Raw genomic sequence first — 15,962 nt, 5'->3', positions numbered from 1 at the left:
CAGACTCACAGCTGAAATTGCTGTGAAAAGGGCTTCTACCAAATATTAACATGTGGGTGAAAATGTATACAATTGTAATATTTCCTTTTTTCCGATTGAAAGTATAACATATGTGGTGTGAGAAAGAGGTCCTCATTTAATTGCATGAAACTCTGGCACTGGCGCAACAAACTGAACAAAGTTCAAGGGGGTATACGCTTTCTGTAGACACTTTATTTCCTCTTTTTCCATACTCTAAGAAATGATTTGGGAAACCTGTGGGACACTGGAGGTCATTATACATGAGCCTCTTTCTGCACCTTTTAAGCCATTGAAACCTAGTTGCCTTGTTACAAGGTCTAATATTACAGTAGGTGTGGTTTCCGTCTCCTAATTTCTGAGAATGATCAAATTGGGGAATAAGTTGTAGGGGAATACCACTCTTGCACTTCTAAGAAAAGACTATCTCAAATGAAACTCGCTATAGAAAGACATCTTGTTGAAAAATTCTTTATTTTTTGTCATTTCTAAAGAAAAAACATTCATCAAGTCCTTCACAAATGTTTTGTTTGTGACTTTCTCTGTTGTTCCCTTTCACACTCAACTGAACTATGTGTTATGTCTTGTAAACGTAATCAAACATTTCACTTTGGTGTGGGTTAACACAAACCCATATTATATGAAACATTCAGTTTTTCATTCACGTTTTTTCTAACAATTGCATCCATGCTAGGACTACAGTAAACAACACTTTTTACTAAAGTAAATGAAATTGTTCATTAAACAAGACACATTGTTTTAAATGTATGCAATACGACGACACTAAAAACAACACTGAAACTTTTCATTGAAATACTGGACGAGATTGTGCATATTCAATGGATTTCTCCTGGTGCCTTTTTTCATCAGTCTTTTCATATTCTTGTTCTCTACTCAGGTGTCTCCTGTTCCTTTGGTGATGTCTGCTGTACACACATGGTATCATACACTTGAGCAAAGTGTGATACCACCGTTTGTTCTTCTCCTAAAATAAAGATGAACATTGACAAAAGTCAGAAGCACTCTTTTCTTTGACAGACGAACAAAACAATGCAAGAATAACCATACTCTCTGTTCCTTACTCATTTCTACCTACCTGTTTGACCACTTTGTCTGCTTCAGTCAGGACAGGGTGCTGGGGCTGACTCTGAGCAATCTGAGAAGAGCTCTCTGTGATCTTCTCCCCTACAGTGGCTACATTGTACTCTGTTTGAAATCCAGGTATCGCCTCCGGTAAGTTCCTCGGTCTTTTTTGGGACTTGAAAGGGTAGAATCCTTTTGTGACTACATTTCATTGTCATGCACTGATATGTTCTGGTTTGTGTTCGATTACTGCAGGCGTTCAAGTACTTTCTTTTTGTTCTAGATTGGCAGTGTTTGAGATGGTAGGAACTTGTCATATTCTCAACTTATTTTCTCTATGAGACTCTGAATGCTCTGTAAACATACTATTTTAGCAATTCTTAGAAATCTGAAAGCAGTGTTACCTGTATCATTTTTTGTCTTGGTAGTAGTATTGCAGCTCCAACATCAGCACTTAAATAATGGTTTGTGATGTTACTTGTCCTTGGAGTTAGTATACTCCTGAGAAGTCAAGAGAAATCTTACGTAAGCATTAATTATGTTTCACTTTTGAAAGCAAAGTACGTGTCAAGTACTTTGAAGGCATTTGTTGATACTTTTAAGCACTTTCGTTGATTATTATTATCCTTCAATTAGTTATTACAAGTCCATTATTCCCTACATGATCTCACTCCATATTCAGTGTAGCTCCACTCTACGAAGATGAATTTGCTAATTAATCAGTCAGGGACACAGCTTATACTTCAGTAGTCTTAGATCATGTAATGATGATTATTGTACTTTATAACTAGCAAAATCCCCATATCCTGTTCATTGCCCCATTTCCGGTCATGTGGATTGACTTATGCCTGAAGTGGTTAATTCTCACCTTGACATCTCGTAGAACAACTGAATCTCTACCAAGGGTGAATGTGTCCTTCCTCTTAATGTCTAAAAGAAAAGGTTAAAATTCATTGAAGCAAAATGCAACAACCCAAAATGTTGGGGAGGTCGTTTCCACAGTTATTTCATAAGACAGTGCTTGGAGTGAAACTACATGACCATGGTGAAGAAGTAAAAACACTTTACCTTGTTCCTCCTGACTGATGTCCTTATGCGTGTTTTGCACAGTTGAGCGTTTTGTGTCTTGTCGTCTGTGTAGGCAACAGCCCTCTTCCCTGGGATAGAACTAGATGATATTTAGACACGTTAATTTGACTTCTCCATTGCTCACATTGATGTGGATATGATTATAATGCTCTGTTTTGTGGGCTTCCCAAGAAAACAATAAATCCCTTACTACTTGTTCGAAATGCAGTAGCACAGATCCTAACAAATACAAGAAAGAGAATATCATTCCTGTTTTGAAAAAACTTCACTGGTCACCTGTATTATCTAGGATAAATTTGAAAGTTCTTTTACTTGTTTTTAAAGCTTTAAGCGACCTAGCACGTCTGTACCTTACTGAATGTCTGTCTTCATATGTTCCTATACGTGACCTGAGATCTGCACATACTGGCCTACTGCAAATACCACATGTGAAATGCAGAAAGAGTGGAGAGGCTGCTTTTTGTTTTTATGCTTCTAAATTATGAAACTCACTTCCACTTTTTATTAGGCAGTCAAGCTCGGTACATTGTTTTAAAAAACATTTGAAAATGTTGCTTTTAGTTAAAGTGGTTCTTTGTTCTTTCTATTTATGTTTCTTTTTTTAGTTCTCTTTAATTGTTCTTATTTTATTACGACTTTCCTAATTTGTATTTATTTAATTGACATGTATGTTGCTTTACTGTATTGCTGTATTTTCCTTGACAACTGAAAGTATATCTCTCAATTTTAATATTTTATTTTTACGCTTGCTTTTTAAAGCACCAAAGCACTATTTGTATGAAAGGTGCTCTATAAATAAAGTTTATTATTATTATTTTTAATATTATTATTATACTTTGTTACATTTTTGGTTAGGACAAAGATTCTAGTAGAGGTGGCCTCTTTTACCCCGTTCCAAAAAATTGGAAAACTACCTTCAGGATACACTGACAATGACCATCTACTGTCTCCTCTAACTGTGTATTGTCATCATGCATATCTTGTGTATTATTTATTGTAGTTGGTTTTGTCATTCTGTAAAGAAGCCACCTTTCAAGGCACTATATAAAATAGTTTGTTATTATTATTTACATTTTTCATCGTAAAATCTGGCGAAGAGTCTTAAGAGAATATCAAAGAACACGTTGCTCTTACCTTTCCATTCCAAGAAATACCCTCAGCTCGGATTGCAGAGATTGACCTCTCTGTCTCAAATTCTGAGAAACATAGACTCGATTGAAAAATGACCATTTCCTAAGATTCACATAACATCACCAGTCAACATTTGCCACTTGACATCAATAGAAACCATAGAGTACATGACATTTCCAATCAGTTTTCTTTCAAGGTACAATACCAATCGCCTTGCCAGAAGAGTTATACTGCGGTAGATAAATATTACAAATGTCAGATGCACGCAGAGTTGTTTGGATTACTATGAAAAGATTGGCAAATATATTTATGTTCATTATATTTCTTGGAGTGACAGAGCTAAAGAGAAAAAAATACTTATCTTTATCTCTGCAGACAGGATCGCAAGGGATTCCCTTATACTGGGTTCCTATATAACAAATAATACATTATTCAAAAAACATGATATTTCTCTGTCCATTGGCAGCATGATTGTTTATCATTACAGTTTTAGTTAGCTTTAATTTTGTAAACCCCAAGTAAACATAGTTTGTGCCTTTCTCTGAACTTTTTGGCATTTCAATTCAGTTGTTTGTAAGCTTATTTTACAGTTGCTAGGTTGATGAAGTTCCTGAACTGTGCAGTATTTCTTTTGGGTTTGGTGCGAATCATATTCTAGCGGTTGGGGGGAAAAAGCACAGGTGCCATCCCACCATTAAACGCTGAAACTTACCTTAGCCGATTCTTCAACTAAACCAGACATGTTAACTAAGTGTTACAGTATGTTTCAAAGTGTGTATTTTAGCAAACACAACTGAAGTTCTGTTGTCTCCTTGGAGACACCTGGAACTGGTGTGATGCTGGTTCTATGACATCATTCGTTCTAAATGTAAATGCAGGTATTGGCACAACATAGTAAATTGATGTAAAGTTATGGATCCATTTATGATTTTCACTCAGTTTGAAAGAGTTCCTGTCGTGTGGTTAAAGTTTGTGTTACGGAGGGTTAACTGGGGTTCTGGCTACTAGTTAGGCTTGGTCATTCAGTCATCTGGTTCATGAAATAGGAAGCTAAGAGATCTGTGTTTTAGTTTTACTGTTTGTTTTTGTTCCATAGAATAAGAAATGTTTCATTAATATTAGTAATAGAGTAGCTGTTTCTCTAAACAGTGTGTGTCAGTTTGCACTGCAGGTGTGCCAGGTAGAGACCATTTAAGAACCCAAAAATATGCTGTCATTTACTGCCGTGGCTAATTTCTGTTAACCTTGTCTCTCACTCACTTTGATGAGCAAAATGTTCATACATAAAGCATACATTTCTGATTGGTCAGAAGAAGCTTCTTAACATATAAGGTATAAACAAAGTCAGAAAGTTAGGCACTTAGGTCAGCCTTAGGCAGTTAACCAAGACCATAATCCGATAAGAAGCTATTCCCTTTCATGTTGCTAAATCACATGTAGGATACATGAGTTACACCTCCACTTAAGAGACCTTAAAGAGACCTTGGCCAGCCAGGAGTGTAGAAAACCGTAAAACAGTTCTTGAGGACCTAATTGTTAACTCTTAACAGGCAAAGGTTCCTTCAGTCCTATGAGAAATATTTTAGAATTGAACTAAAGTGTGTTTCCGATACAGGAGCATATGTCTGTCAGGGCCTGTTGGAGAGGCCCTGCATGAGAACCCCTGGCTGCAGTTCCACATCCCCCTGAAAGTAAATAGAGCCATAAGCACGGAGCTAAGGACACTGCTCCAGGACATGCTGGCTGTCGATCCTGACCAGCGACCAGAAGCCATCCAGCAGAAGAAGCAAGTCAGGCAAGCCATGGCACGAGAGAAAACATCTTTGTAGTGACTGATAGCAAGATGTCCGTGACCAAGGGCAATTCGTCTGAGTAAAGTCTGATTTCATTTTTATGTCCCGAAAGGCCACTGCCTTTGTGCTGTAGATTTCTGATTTAGACGGGCATTTCTATGGACAACTTTGACTTTTCTGTGGGTCCAATGAAAATAAGTTTTTTAACTTATTCTTTGTTACAGTTTTCGAAAGTTTAAAGACATTCACTGAGTTGACGATAAAGGAAAAGTTTCATCTTTCACCTCTTGGAAGGTAGGCCGGTCAGAGGTACAATATATGTCTTCATGTCTTCATCCTCCATGTTTGTAACTACAGGTTTCACAGTGTTGAGCTAAGACACAAAAACACCTACAAATGGCAGTTCCAAATGTATAAACCTGGGCTGAAAAAGTGTGTACAGTATATACTCTGTGTAGGTCTGATAAAAGTATTCGAGTCAAAGTGTCATATGGATACAAATTCTCATGATTTTGTATTGTGTGTTTTTTCTCTGATCTGCTTTATTGAAAGAAATCAGATGCTCTTCCTGAAACTTACCTTAGCTGATTCTTCAGCTAAACCAGACAGACTTCTGAAATTCTCAAATATTATCAAATCTTGTTGGTGCAGAGGTGGTGGAGCCCATTACCAACAGACTCACAGCTGAAATTGCTGTGAAAAGGGCTTCTACCAAATATTAACATGTGGGTGAAAATGTATACAATTGTAATATTTCCTTTTTTCCCATTGAAAGTATAACATATGTGGTGTGAGAAAGAGGTCCTCATTTAATTGCATGAAACTCTGGCACTGGCGCAACAAACTGAACAAAGTTCAAGGGGGTATACGCTTTCTGTAGACACTTTATTTCCTCTTTTTCCATACTCTAAGAAATGATTTGGGAAACCTGTGGGACACTGGAGGTCATTATACATGAGCCTCTTTCTGCACCTTTTAAGCCATTGAAACCTAGTTGCCTTGTTACAAGGTCTAATATTACAGTAGGTGTGGTTTCCGTCTCCTAATTTCTGAGAATGATCAAATTGGGGAATAAGTTGTAGGGAATACCACTCTTGCACTTCTAAGAAAAGACTATCTCAAATGAAACTCGCTATAGAAAGACATCTTGTTGAAAAAGTCTTTATTTTTTGTCATTTCTAAAGAAAAAACATTCATCAAGTCCTTCACAAATGTTTTGTTTGTGACTTTCTCTGTTGTTCCCTTTCACACTCAACTGAACTATGTGTTATGTCTTGTAAACGTAATCAAACATTTCACTTAGGTGTGTGGGTTAACACAAACCCATATAATATGAAACATTCAGTTTTTCATTCACGTTTTTTCTAACAATTGCATCCATGCTAGGACTACAGTAAACAACACTTTTTACTAAAGTAAATGAAATTGTTCATTAAACAAGACACATTGTTTTAAATGTATGCAATACGACGACACTAAAAACAACACTGAAACTTTTCATTGAAATACTGGACGAGATTGTGCATATTCAATGGATTTCTCCTGGTGTCTTTTTTCATCAGTCTTTTCATATTCTTGTTCTCTACTCAGGTGTCTCCTGTTCCTTTGGTGATGTCTGCTGTACACACATGGTATCATACACTTGATCAAAGTGTGATACCACCGTTTGTTCTTCTCCTAAAATAAAGATGAACATTGACAAAAGTCAGAAGCACTCTTTTCTTTGACAGACGAACAAAACAATGCAAGAATAACCATACTCTCTGTTCCTTACTCATTTCTACCTACCTGTTTGACCACTTTGTCTGCTTCAGTCAGGACAGGGTGCTGGGGCTGACTCTGAGCAATCTGAGAAGAGCTCTCTGTGATCTTCTCCCCTACAGTGGCTACATTGTACTCTGTTTGAAATCCAGGTATCGCCTCCGGTAAGTTCCTCGGTCTTTTTTGGGACTTGAAAGGGTAGAATCATTTTGTGACTACATTTCATTGTCATGCACTGATATGTTCTGGTTTGTGTTCGATTACTGCAGGCGTTCAAGTACTTTCTTTTTGTTCTAGATTGGCAGTGTTTGAGATGGTAGGAACTTGTCATATTCTCAACTTATTTTCTCTATGAGACTCTGAATGCTCTGTAAACATACTATTTTAGCAATTCTTAGAAATCTGAAAGCAGTGTTACCTGTATCATTTTTTGTCTTGGTAGTAGTATTGCAGCTCCAACATCAGCACTTAAATAATGGTTTGTGATGTTACTTGTCCTTGGAGTTAGTATACTCCTGAGAAGTCAAGAGAAATCTTACGTAAGCATTAATTATGTTTCACTTTTGAAAGCAAAGTACGTGTCAAGTACTTTGAAGGCATTTGTTGATACTTTTAAGCACTTTCGTTGATTATTATTATCCTTCAATTAGTTATTACAAGTCCAACATTCCCTACATGATCTCACTCCATATTCAGTGTAGCTCCACTCTACGAAGATGAATTTGCTAATTAATCAGTCAGGGACACAGCTTATACTTCAGTAGTCTTAGATCATGTAATGATGATTATTGTACTTTATAACTAGCAAAATCCCCATATCCTGTTCATTGCCCCATTTCCGGTCATGTGGATTGACTTATGCCTGAAGTGGTTAATTCTCACCTTGACATCTCGTAGAACAACTGAATCTCTACCAAGGGTGAATGTGTCCTTCCTCTTAATGTCTAAAAGAAAAGGTTAAAATTCATTGAAGCAAAATGCAACAACCCAAAATGTTGGGGAGGTCGTTTCCACAGTTATTTCATAAGACAGTGCTTGGAGTGAAACTACATGACCATGGTGAAGAAGTAAAAACACTTTACCTTGTTCCTCCTGACTGATGTCCTTATGCGTGTTTTGCACAGTTGAGCGTTTTGTGTCTTGTCGTCTGTGTAGGCAACAGCCCTCTTCCCTGGGATAGAACTAGATGATATTTAGACACGTTAATTTGACTTCTCCATTGCTCACATTGATGTGGATATGATTATAATGCTCTGTTTTGTGGGCTTCCCAAGAAAACAATAAATCCCTTACTACTTGTTCGAAATGCAGTAGCACAGATCCTAACAAATACAAGAAAGAGAATATCATTCCTGTTTTGAAAAAACTTCACTGGTCACCTGTATTATCTAGGATAAATTTGAAAGTTCTTTTACTTGTTTTTAAAGCTTTAAGCGACCTAGCACGTCTGTACCTTACTGAATGTCTGTCTTCATATGTTCCTATACGTGACCTGAGATCTGCACATACTGGCCTACTGCAAATACCACATGTGAAATGCAGAAAGAGTGGAGAGGCTGCTTTTTGTTTTTATGCTTCTAAATTATGAAACTCACTTCCACTTTTTATTAGGCAGTCAAGCTCGGTACATTGTTTTAAAAAACATTTGAAAATGTTGCTTTTAGTTAAAGTGGTTCTTTGTTCTTTTATTTCTGTTTCTTTTTTTAGTTCTCTTTAATTGTTCTTATTTTATTACGACTTTCCTAATTTTTATTTATTTAATTGACATGTATGTTGCTTTACTGTATTGCTGTATTTTCCTTGACAACTGAAAGTATATCTCTCAATTTTAATATTTTATTTTTACGCTTGCTTTTTAAAGCACCAAAGCACTATTTGTATGAAAGGTGCTCTATAAATAAAGTTTATTATTATTATTTTTAATATTATTATTATACTTTGTTACATTTTTGGTTAGGACAAAGATTCTAGTAGAGGTGGCCTCTTTTACCCCGTTCCAAAAAATTGGAAAACTACCTTCAGGATACACTGACAATGACCATCTACTGTCTCCTCTAACTGTGTATTGTCATCATGCATATCTTGTGTATTATTTATTGTAGTTGGTTTTGTCATTCTGTAAAGAAGCCACCTTTCAAGGCACTATATAAAATAATGTTTGTTATTATTATTTACATTTTTCATCGTAAAATCTGGCGAAGAGTCTTAAGAGAATATCAAAGAACACGTTGCTCTTACCTTTCCATTCCAAGAAATACCCTCAGCTCGGATTGCAGAGATTGACCTCTCTGTCTCAAATTCTGAGAAACATAGACTCGATTGAAAAATGACCATTTCCTAAGATTCACATAACATCATCAGTCAACATTTGCCACTTGACATCAATAGAAACCATAGAGTACATGACATTTCCAATCAGTTTTCTTTCAAGGTACAATACCAATCGCCTTGCCAGAAGAGTTATACTGCGGTAGATAAATATTACAAATGTCAGATGCACGCAGAGTTGTTTGGATTACTATGAAAAGATTGGCAAATATATTTATGTTCATTATATTTCTTGGAGTGACAGAGCTAAAGAGAAAAAAATACTTACCTTTATCTCTGCAGACAGGATCGCAAGGGATTCCCTTATACTGGGTTCCTATATAACAAATAATACATTATTCAAAAAACATGATATTTCTCTGTCCATTGGCAGCATGATTGTTTATCATTACAGTTTTAGTTAGCTTTAATTTTGTAAACCCCAAGTAAACATAGTTTGTGCCTTTCTCTGAACTTTTTGGCATTTCAATTCAGTTGTTTGTAAGCTTATTTTACAGTTGCTAGGTTGATGAAGTTCCTGAACTGTGCAGTATTTCTTTTGGGTTTGGTGCGAATCATATTCTAGCGGTTGGGGGAAAAAAGCACAGGTGCCATCCCACCATTAAACGCTGAAACTTACCTTAGCCGATTCTTCAACTAAACCAGACATGTTAACTAAGTGTTACAGTATGTTTCAAAGTGTGTATTTTAGCAAACACAACTGAAGTTCTGTTGTCTCCTTGGAGACACCTGGAACTGGTGTGATGCTGGTTCTATGACATCATTCGTTCTAAATGTAAATGCAGGTATTGGCACAACATAGTAAATTGATGTAAAGTTATGGATCCATTTATGATTTTCATTCAGTTTGAAAGAGTTCCTGTCGTGTGGTTAAAGTTTGTGTTACGGAGGGTTAACTGGGGTTCTGGCTACTAGTTAGGCTTGGTCATTCAGTCATCTGGTTCATGAAATAGGAAGCTAAGAGATCTGTGTTTTAGTTTTACTGTTTGTTTTTGTTCCATAGAATAAGAAATGTTTCATTAATATTAGTAATAGAGTAGCTGTTTCTCTAAACAGTGTGTGTCAGTTTGCACTGCAGGTGTGCCAGGTAGAGACCATTTAAGAACCCAAAAATATGCTGTCATTTACTGCCGTGGCTAATTTCTGTTAACCTTGTCTCTCACTCACTTTGATGAGCAAAATGTTCATACATAAAGCATACATTTCTGATTGGTCAGAAGAAGCTTCTTAACATATAAGGTATAAACAAAGTCAGAAAGTTAGGCACTTAGGTCAGCCTTAGGCAGTTAACCAAGACCATAATCCGATAAGAAGCTATTCCCTTTCATGTTGCTAAATCACATGTAGGATACATGAGTTACACCTCCACTTAAGAGACCTTAAAGAGACCTTGGCCAGCCAGGAGTGTAGAAAACCGTAAAACAGTTCTTGAGGACCTAATTGTTAACTCTTAACAGGCAAAGGTTCCTTCAGTCCTATGAGAAATATTTTAGAATTGAACTAAAGTGTGTTTCCGATACAGGAGCATATGTCTGTCAGGGCCTGTTGGAGAGGCCCTGCATGAGAACCCCTGGCTGCAGTTCCACATCCCCCTGAAAGTAAATAGAGCCATAAGCACGGAGCTAAGGACACTGCTCCAGGACATGCTGGCTGTCGATCCTGACCAGCGACCAGAAGCCATCCAGCAGAAGAAGCAAGTCAGGCAAGCCATGGCACGAGAGAAAACATCTTTGTAGTGACTGATAGCAAGATGTCCGTGACCAAGGGCAATTCGTCTGAGTAAAGTCTGATTTCATTTTTATGTCCCGAAAGGCCACTGCCTTTGTGCTGTAGATTTCTGATTTAGACGGGCATTTCTATGGACAACTTTGACTTTTCTGTGGGTCCAATGAAAATAAGTTTTTTAACTTATTCTTTGTTACAGTTTTCGAAAGTTTAAAGACATTCACTGAGTTGACGATAAAGGAAAAGTTTCATCTTTCACCTCTTGGAAGGTAGGCCGGTCAGAGGTACAATATATGTCTTCATGTCTTCATCCTCCATGTTTGTAACTACAGGTTTCACAGTGTTGAGCTAAGACACAAAAACACCTACAAATGGCAGTTCCAAATGTATAAACCTGGGCTGAAAAAGTGTGTACAGTATATACTCTGTGTAGGTCTGATAAAAGTATTCGAGTCAAAGTGTCATATGGATACAAATTCTCATGATTTTGTATTGTGTGTTTTTTCTCTGATCTGCTTTATTGAAAGAAATCAGATGCTCTTCCTGAAACTTACCTTAGCTGATTCTTCAGCTAAACCAGACAGACTTCTGAAATTCTCAAATATTATCAAATCTTGTTGGTGCAGAGGTGGTGGAGCCCATTACCAACAGACTCACAGCTGAAATTGCTGTGAAAAGGGCTTCTACCAAATATTAACATGTGGGTGAAAATGTATACAATTGTAATATTTCCTTTTTTCCCATTGAAAGTATAACATATGTGGTGTGAGAGAGAGGTCCTCATTTAATTGCATGAAACTCTGGCACTGGCGCAACAAACTGAACAAAGTTCAAGGGGGTATACGCTTTCTGTAGACACTTTATTTCCTCTTTTTCCATACTCTAAGAAATGATTTGGGAAACCTGTGGGACACTGGAGGTCATTATACATGAGCCTCTTTCTGCACCTTTTAAGCCATTGAAACCTAGTTGCCTTGTTACAAGGTCTAATATTACAGTAGGTGTGGTTTCCGTCTCCTAATTTCTGAGAATGATCAAATTGGGGAATAAGTTGTAGGGAATACCACTCTTGCACTTCTAAGAAAAGACTATCTCAAATGAAACTCGCTATAGAAAGACATCTTGTTGAAAAAGTCTTTATTTTTTGTCATTTCTAAAGAAAACACATTCATCAAGTCCTTCACAAATGTTTTGTTTGTGACTTTCTCTGTTGTTCCCTTTCACACTCAACTGAACTATGTGTTATGTCTTGTAAACGTAATCAAACATTTCACTTAGGTGTGTGGGTTAACACAAACCCATATAATATGAAAAATTCAGTTTTTCATTCACGTTTTTTCTAACAATTGCATCCATGCTAGGACTACAGTAAACAACACTTTTTACTAAAGTAAATGAAATTGTTCATTAAACAAGACACATTGTTTTAAATGTATGCAATACGACGACACTAAAAACAACACTGAAACTTTTCATTGAAATACTGGACGAGATTGTGCATATTCAATGGATTTCTCCTGGTGCCTTTTTTCATCAGTCTTTTCATATTCTTGTTCTCTACTCAGGTGTCTCCTGTTCCTTTGGTGATGTCTGCTGTACACACATGGTATCATACACTTGATCAAAGTGTGATACCACCGTTTGTTCTTCTCCTAAAATAAAGATGAACATTGACAAAAGTCAGAAGCACTCTTTTCTTTGACAGACGAACAAAACAATGCAAGAATAACCATACTCTCTGTTCCTTACTCATTTCTACCTACCTGTTTGACCACTTTGTCTGCTTCAGTCAGGACAGGGTGCTGGGGCTGACTCTGAGCAATCTGAGAAGAGCTCTCTGTGATCTTCTCCCCTACAGTGGCTACATTGTACTCTGTTTGAAATCCAGGTATCGCCTCCGGTAAGTTCCTCGGTCTTTTTTGGGACTTGAAAGGGTAGAATCATTTTGTGACTACATTTCATTGTCATGCACTGATATGTTCTGGTTTGTGTTCGATTACTGCAGGCGTTCAAGTACTTTCTTTTTGTTCTAGATTGGCAGTGTTTGAGATGGTAGGAACTTGTCATATTCTCAACTTATTTTCTCTATGAGACTCTGAATGCTCTGTAAACATACTATTTTAGCAATTCTTAGAAATCTGAAAGCAGTGTTACCTGTATCATTTTTTGTCTTGGTAGTAGTATTGCAGCTCCAACATCAGCACTTAAATAATGGTTTGTGATGTTACTTGTCCTTGGAGTTAGTATACTCCTGAGAAGTCAAGAGAAATCTTACGTAAGCATTAATTATGTTTCACTTTTGAAAGCAAAGTACGTGTCAAGTACTTTGAAGGCATTTGTTGATACTTTTAAGCACTTTCGTTGATTATTATTATCCTTCAATTAGTTATTACAAGTCCATTATTCCCTACATGATCTCACTCCATATTCAGTGTAGCTCCACTCTACGAAGATGAATTTGCTAATTAATCAGTCAGGGACACAGCTTATACTTCAGTAGTCTTAGATCATTTAATGATGATTATTGTACTTTATAACTAGCAAAATCCCCATATCCTGTTCATAGCCCCATTTCCGGTCATGTGGATTGACTTATGCCTGAAGTGGTTAATTCTCACCTTGACATCTCGTAGAACAACTGAATCTCTACCAAGGGTGAATGTGTCCTTCCTCTTAATGTCTAAAAGAAAAGGTTAAAATTCACTGAAGCAAAATGCAACAACCCAAAATGTTGGGGAGGTCGTTTCCACAGTTATTTCATATGACAGTGCTTGGAGTGAAACTACATGACCATGGTGAAGAAGAAAAAACACTTTACCTTGTTCCTCCTGACTGATGTCCTTATGCGTGTTTTGCACAGTTGAGCGTTTTGTGTCTTGTCGTCTGTGTAGGCAACAGCCCTCTTCCCTGGGATAGAACTAGATGATATTTAGACACGTTAATTTGACTTCTCCATTGCTCACATTGATGTGGATATGATTATAATGCTCTGTTTTGTGGGCTTCCCAAGAAAACAATAAATCCCTTACTACTTGTTCGAAATGCAGTAGCACAGATCCTAACAAATACAAGAAAGAGAATATCATTCCTATTTTGAAAAAACTTCACTGGTCACCTGTATTATCTAGGATAAATTTGAAAGTTCTTTTACTTGTTTTTAAAGCTTTAAGCGACCTAGCACGTCTGTACCTTACTGAATGTCTGTCTTCATATGTTCCTATACGTGACCTGAGATCTGCACATACTGGCCTACTGCAAATACCACATGTGAAATGCAGAAAGAGTGGAGAGGCTGCTTTTTGTTTTTATGCTTCTAAATTATGAAACTCACTTCCACTTTTTATTAGGCAGTCAAGCTCGGTACATTGTTTTAAAAAACATTTGAAAATGTTGCTTTTAGTTAAAGTGGTTCTTTGTTCTTTCTATTTCTGTTTCTTTTTTTAGTTCTCTTTAATTGTTCTTATTTTATTACGACTTTCCTAATTTTTATTTATTTAATTGACATGTATGTTGCTTTACTGTATTGCTGTATTTTCCTTGACAACTGAAAGTATATCTCTCAATTTTAATATTTTATTTTTACGCTTGCTTTTTAAAGCACCAAAGCACTATTTGTATGAAAGGTGCCCTATAAATAAAGTTTATTATTATTATTTTTAATATTATTATTATACTTTGTTACATTTTTGGTTAGGACAAAGATTCTAGTAGAGGTGGCCTCTTTTACCCCGTTCCAAAAAATTGGAAAACTACCTTCAGGATACACTGACAATGACCATCTACTGTCTCCTCTAACTGTGTATTGTCATCATGCATATCTTGTGTATTATTTATTGTAGTTGGTTTTGTCATTCTGTAAAGAAGCCACCTTTCAAGGCACTATATAAAATAATGTTTGTTAATATTATTTACATTTTTCATCGTAAAATCTGGCGAAGAGTCTTAAGAGAATATCAAAGAACACGTTGCTCTTACCTTTCCATTCCAAGAAATACCCTCAGCTCGGATTGCAGAGATTGACCACTCTGTCTCAAATTCTGAGAAACATAGACTAGATTGAAAAATGACCATTTCCTAAGATTCACATAACATCACCAGTCAACATTTGCCACTTGACATCAATAGAAACCATAGAGTACATGACATTTCCAATCAGTTTTCTTTCAAGGTACAATACCAATCGCCTTGCCAGAAGAGTTATACTGCGGTAGATAAATATTACAAATGTCAGATGCACGCAGAGTTGTTTGGATTACTATGAAAAGATTGGCAAATATATTTATGTTCATTATATTTCTTGGAGTGACAGAGCTAAAGAGAAAAAAATACTTACCTTTATCTCTGCAGACAGGATCGCAAGGGATTCCCTTATACTGGGTTCCTATATAACAAATAATACATTATTCAAAAAACATGATATTTCTCTGTCCATTGGCAGCATGATTGTTTATCATTACAGTTTTAGTTAGCTTTAATTTTGTAAACCCCAAGTAAACATAGTTTGTGCCTTTCTCTGAACTTTTTGGCATTTCAATTCAGTTGTTTGTAAGCTTATTTTACAGTTGCTAGGTTGATGAAGTTCCTGAACTGTGCAGTATTTCTTTTGGGTTTGGTGCGAATCATATTCTAGCGGTTGGGGGAAAAAAGCACAGGTGCCATCCCACCATTAAACGCTGAAACTTACCTTAGCCGATTCTTCAACTAAACCAGACATGTTAACTAAGTGTTACAGTATGTTTCAAAGTGTGTATTTTAGCAAACACAACTGAAGTTCTGTTGTCTCCTTGGAGACACCTGGAACTGGTGTGATGCTGGTTCTATGACATCATTCGTTCTAAATGTAAATGCAGGTATTGGCACAACATAGTAAATTGATGTAAAGTTATGGATCCATTTATGATTTTCACTCAGTTTGAAAGAGTTCCTGTCGTGTGGTTAAAGTTTGTGTTACGGAGGGTTAACTGGGGTTCTGGCTACTAGTTAGGCTTGGTCATTCAGTCATCTGGTTCATGAAATAGGAAGCTAAGAGATCTG

General features: G+C 36.6%; 1 protein-coding gene and 1 long non-coding RNA gene across 2 annotated transcripts; both read right to left on the bottom strand.

Annotated features, from left to right (window-relative positions):
* Window positions 1–1,093: 1,093 nt before the first annotated feature.
* Window positions 1,094–9,886, bottom strand: LOC148632182 (uncharacterized). Its single transcript, XM_088623901.1, has 12 exons — window positions 9,823–9,886; window positions 9,472–9,519; window positions 9,114–9,175; window positions 7,958–8,057; window positions 7,758–7,819; window positions 7,294–7,390; window positions 3,685–3,730; window positions 3,325–3,388; window positions 2,170–2,269; window positions 1,970–2,031; window positions 1,506–1,602; window positions 1,094–1,276 (listed from the first exon to the last, which is right to left on the bottom strand). Exons 1-12 carry the CDS (start codon window positions 9,850–9,852, stop codon window positions 1,097–1,099), a joined length of 948 nt encoding a protein of 315 aa, XP_088480027.1. The 5' UTR covers window positions 9,853–9,886; the 3' UTR covers window positions 1,094–1,096.
* Window positions 9,887–12,631: 2,745 nt separating this feature from the next.
* On the bottom strand, window positions 12,632–14,949 carry LOC148632181 (uncharacterized). Its single transcript, XR_015934449.1, has 5 exons — window positions 14,904–14,949; window positions 13,747–13,846; window positions 13,547–13,608; window positions 13,083–13,179; window positions 12,632–12,853 (listed from the first exon to the last, which is right to left on the bottom strand). It is a non-coding gene; the product is annotated as an uncharacterized LOC148632181 (long non-coding RNA).
* Between the last annotated feature and the right edge of the window lie 1,013 nt (window positions 14,950–15,962).

The sequence above is a fragment of the Lepisosteus platostomus genome, unplaced genomic scaffold (genome assembly GCF_059453375.1).
Source record: "Lepisosteus platostomus isolate fLepPlt1 unplaced genomic scaffold, fLepPlt1.hap1 Scaffold_65_H1, whole genome shotgun sequence".
In the NCBI taxonomy this organism is placed as follows: domain Eukaryota; kingdom Metazoa; phylum Chordata; class Actinopteri; order Semionotiformes; family Lepisosteidae; genus Lepisosteus; species Lepisosteus platostomus.
Note: the sequence above shows the minus strand (reverse complement) of the source record. Positions and strands in the feature narration are given on the sequence as shown.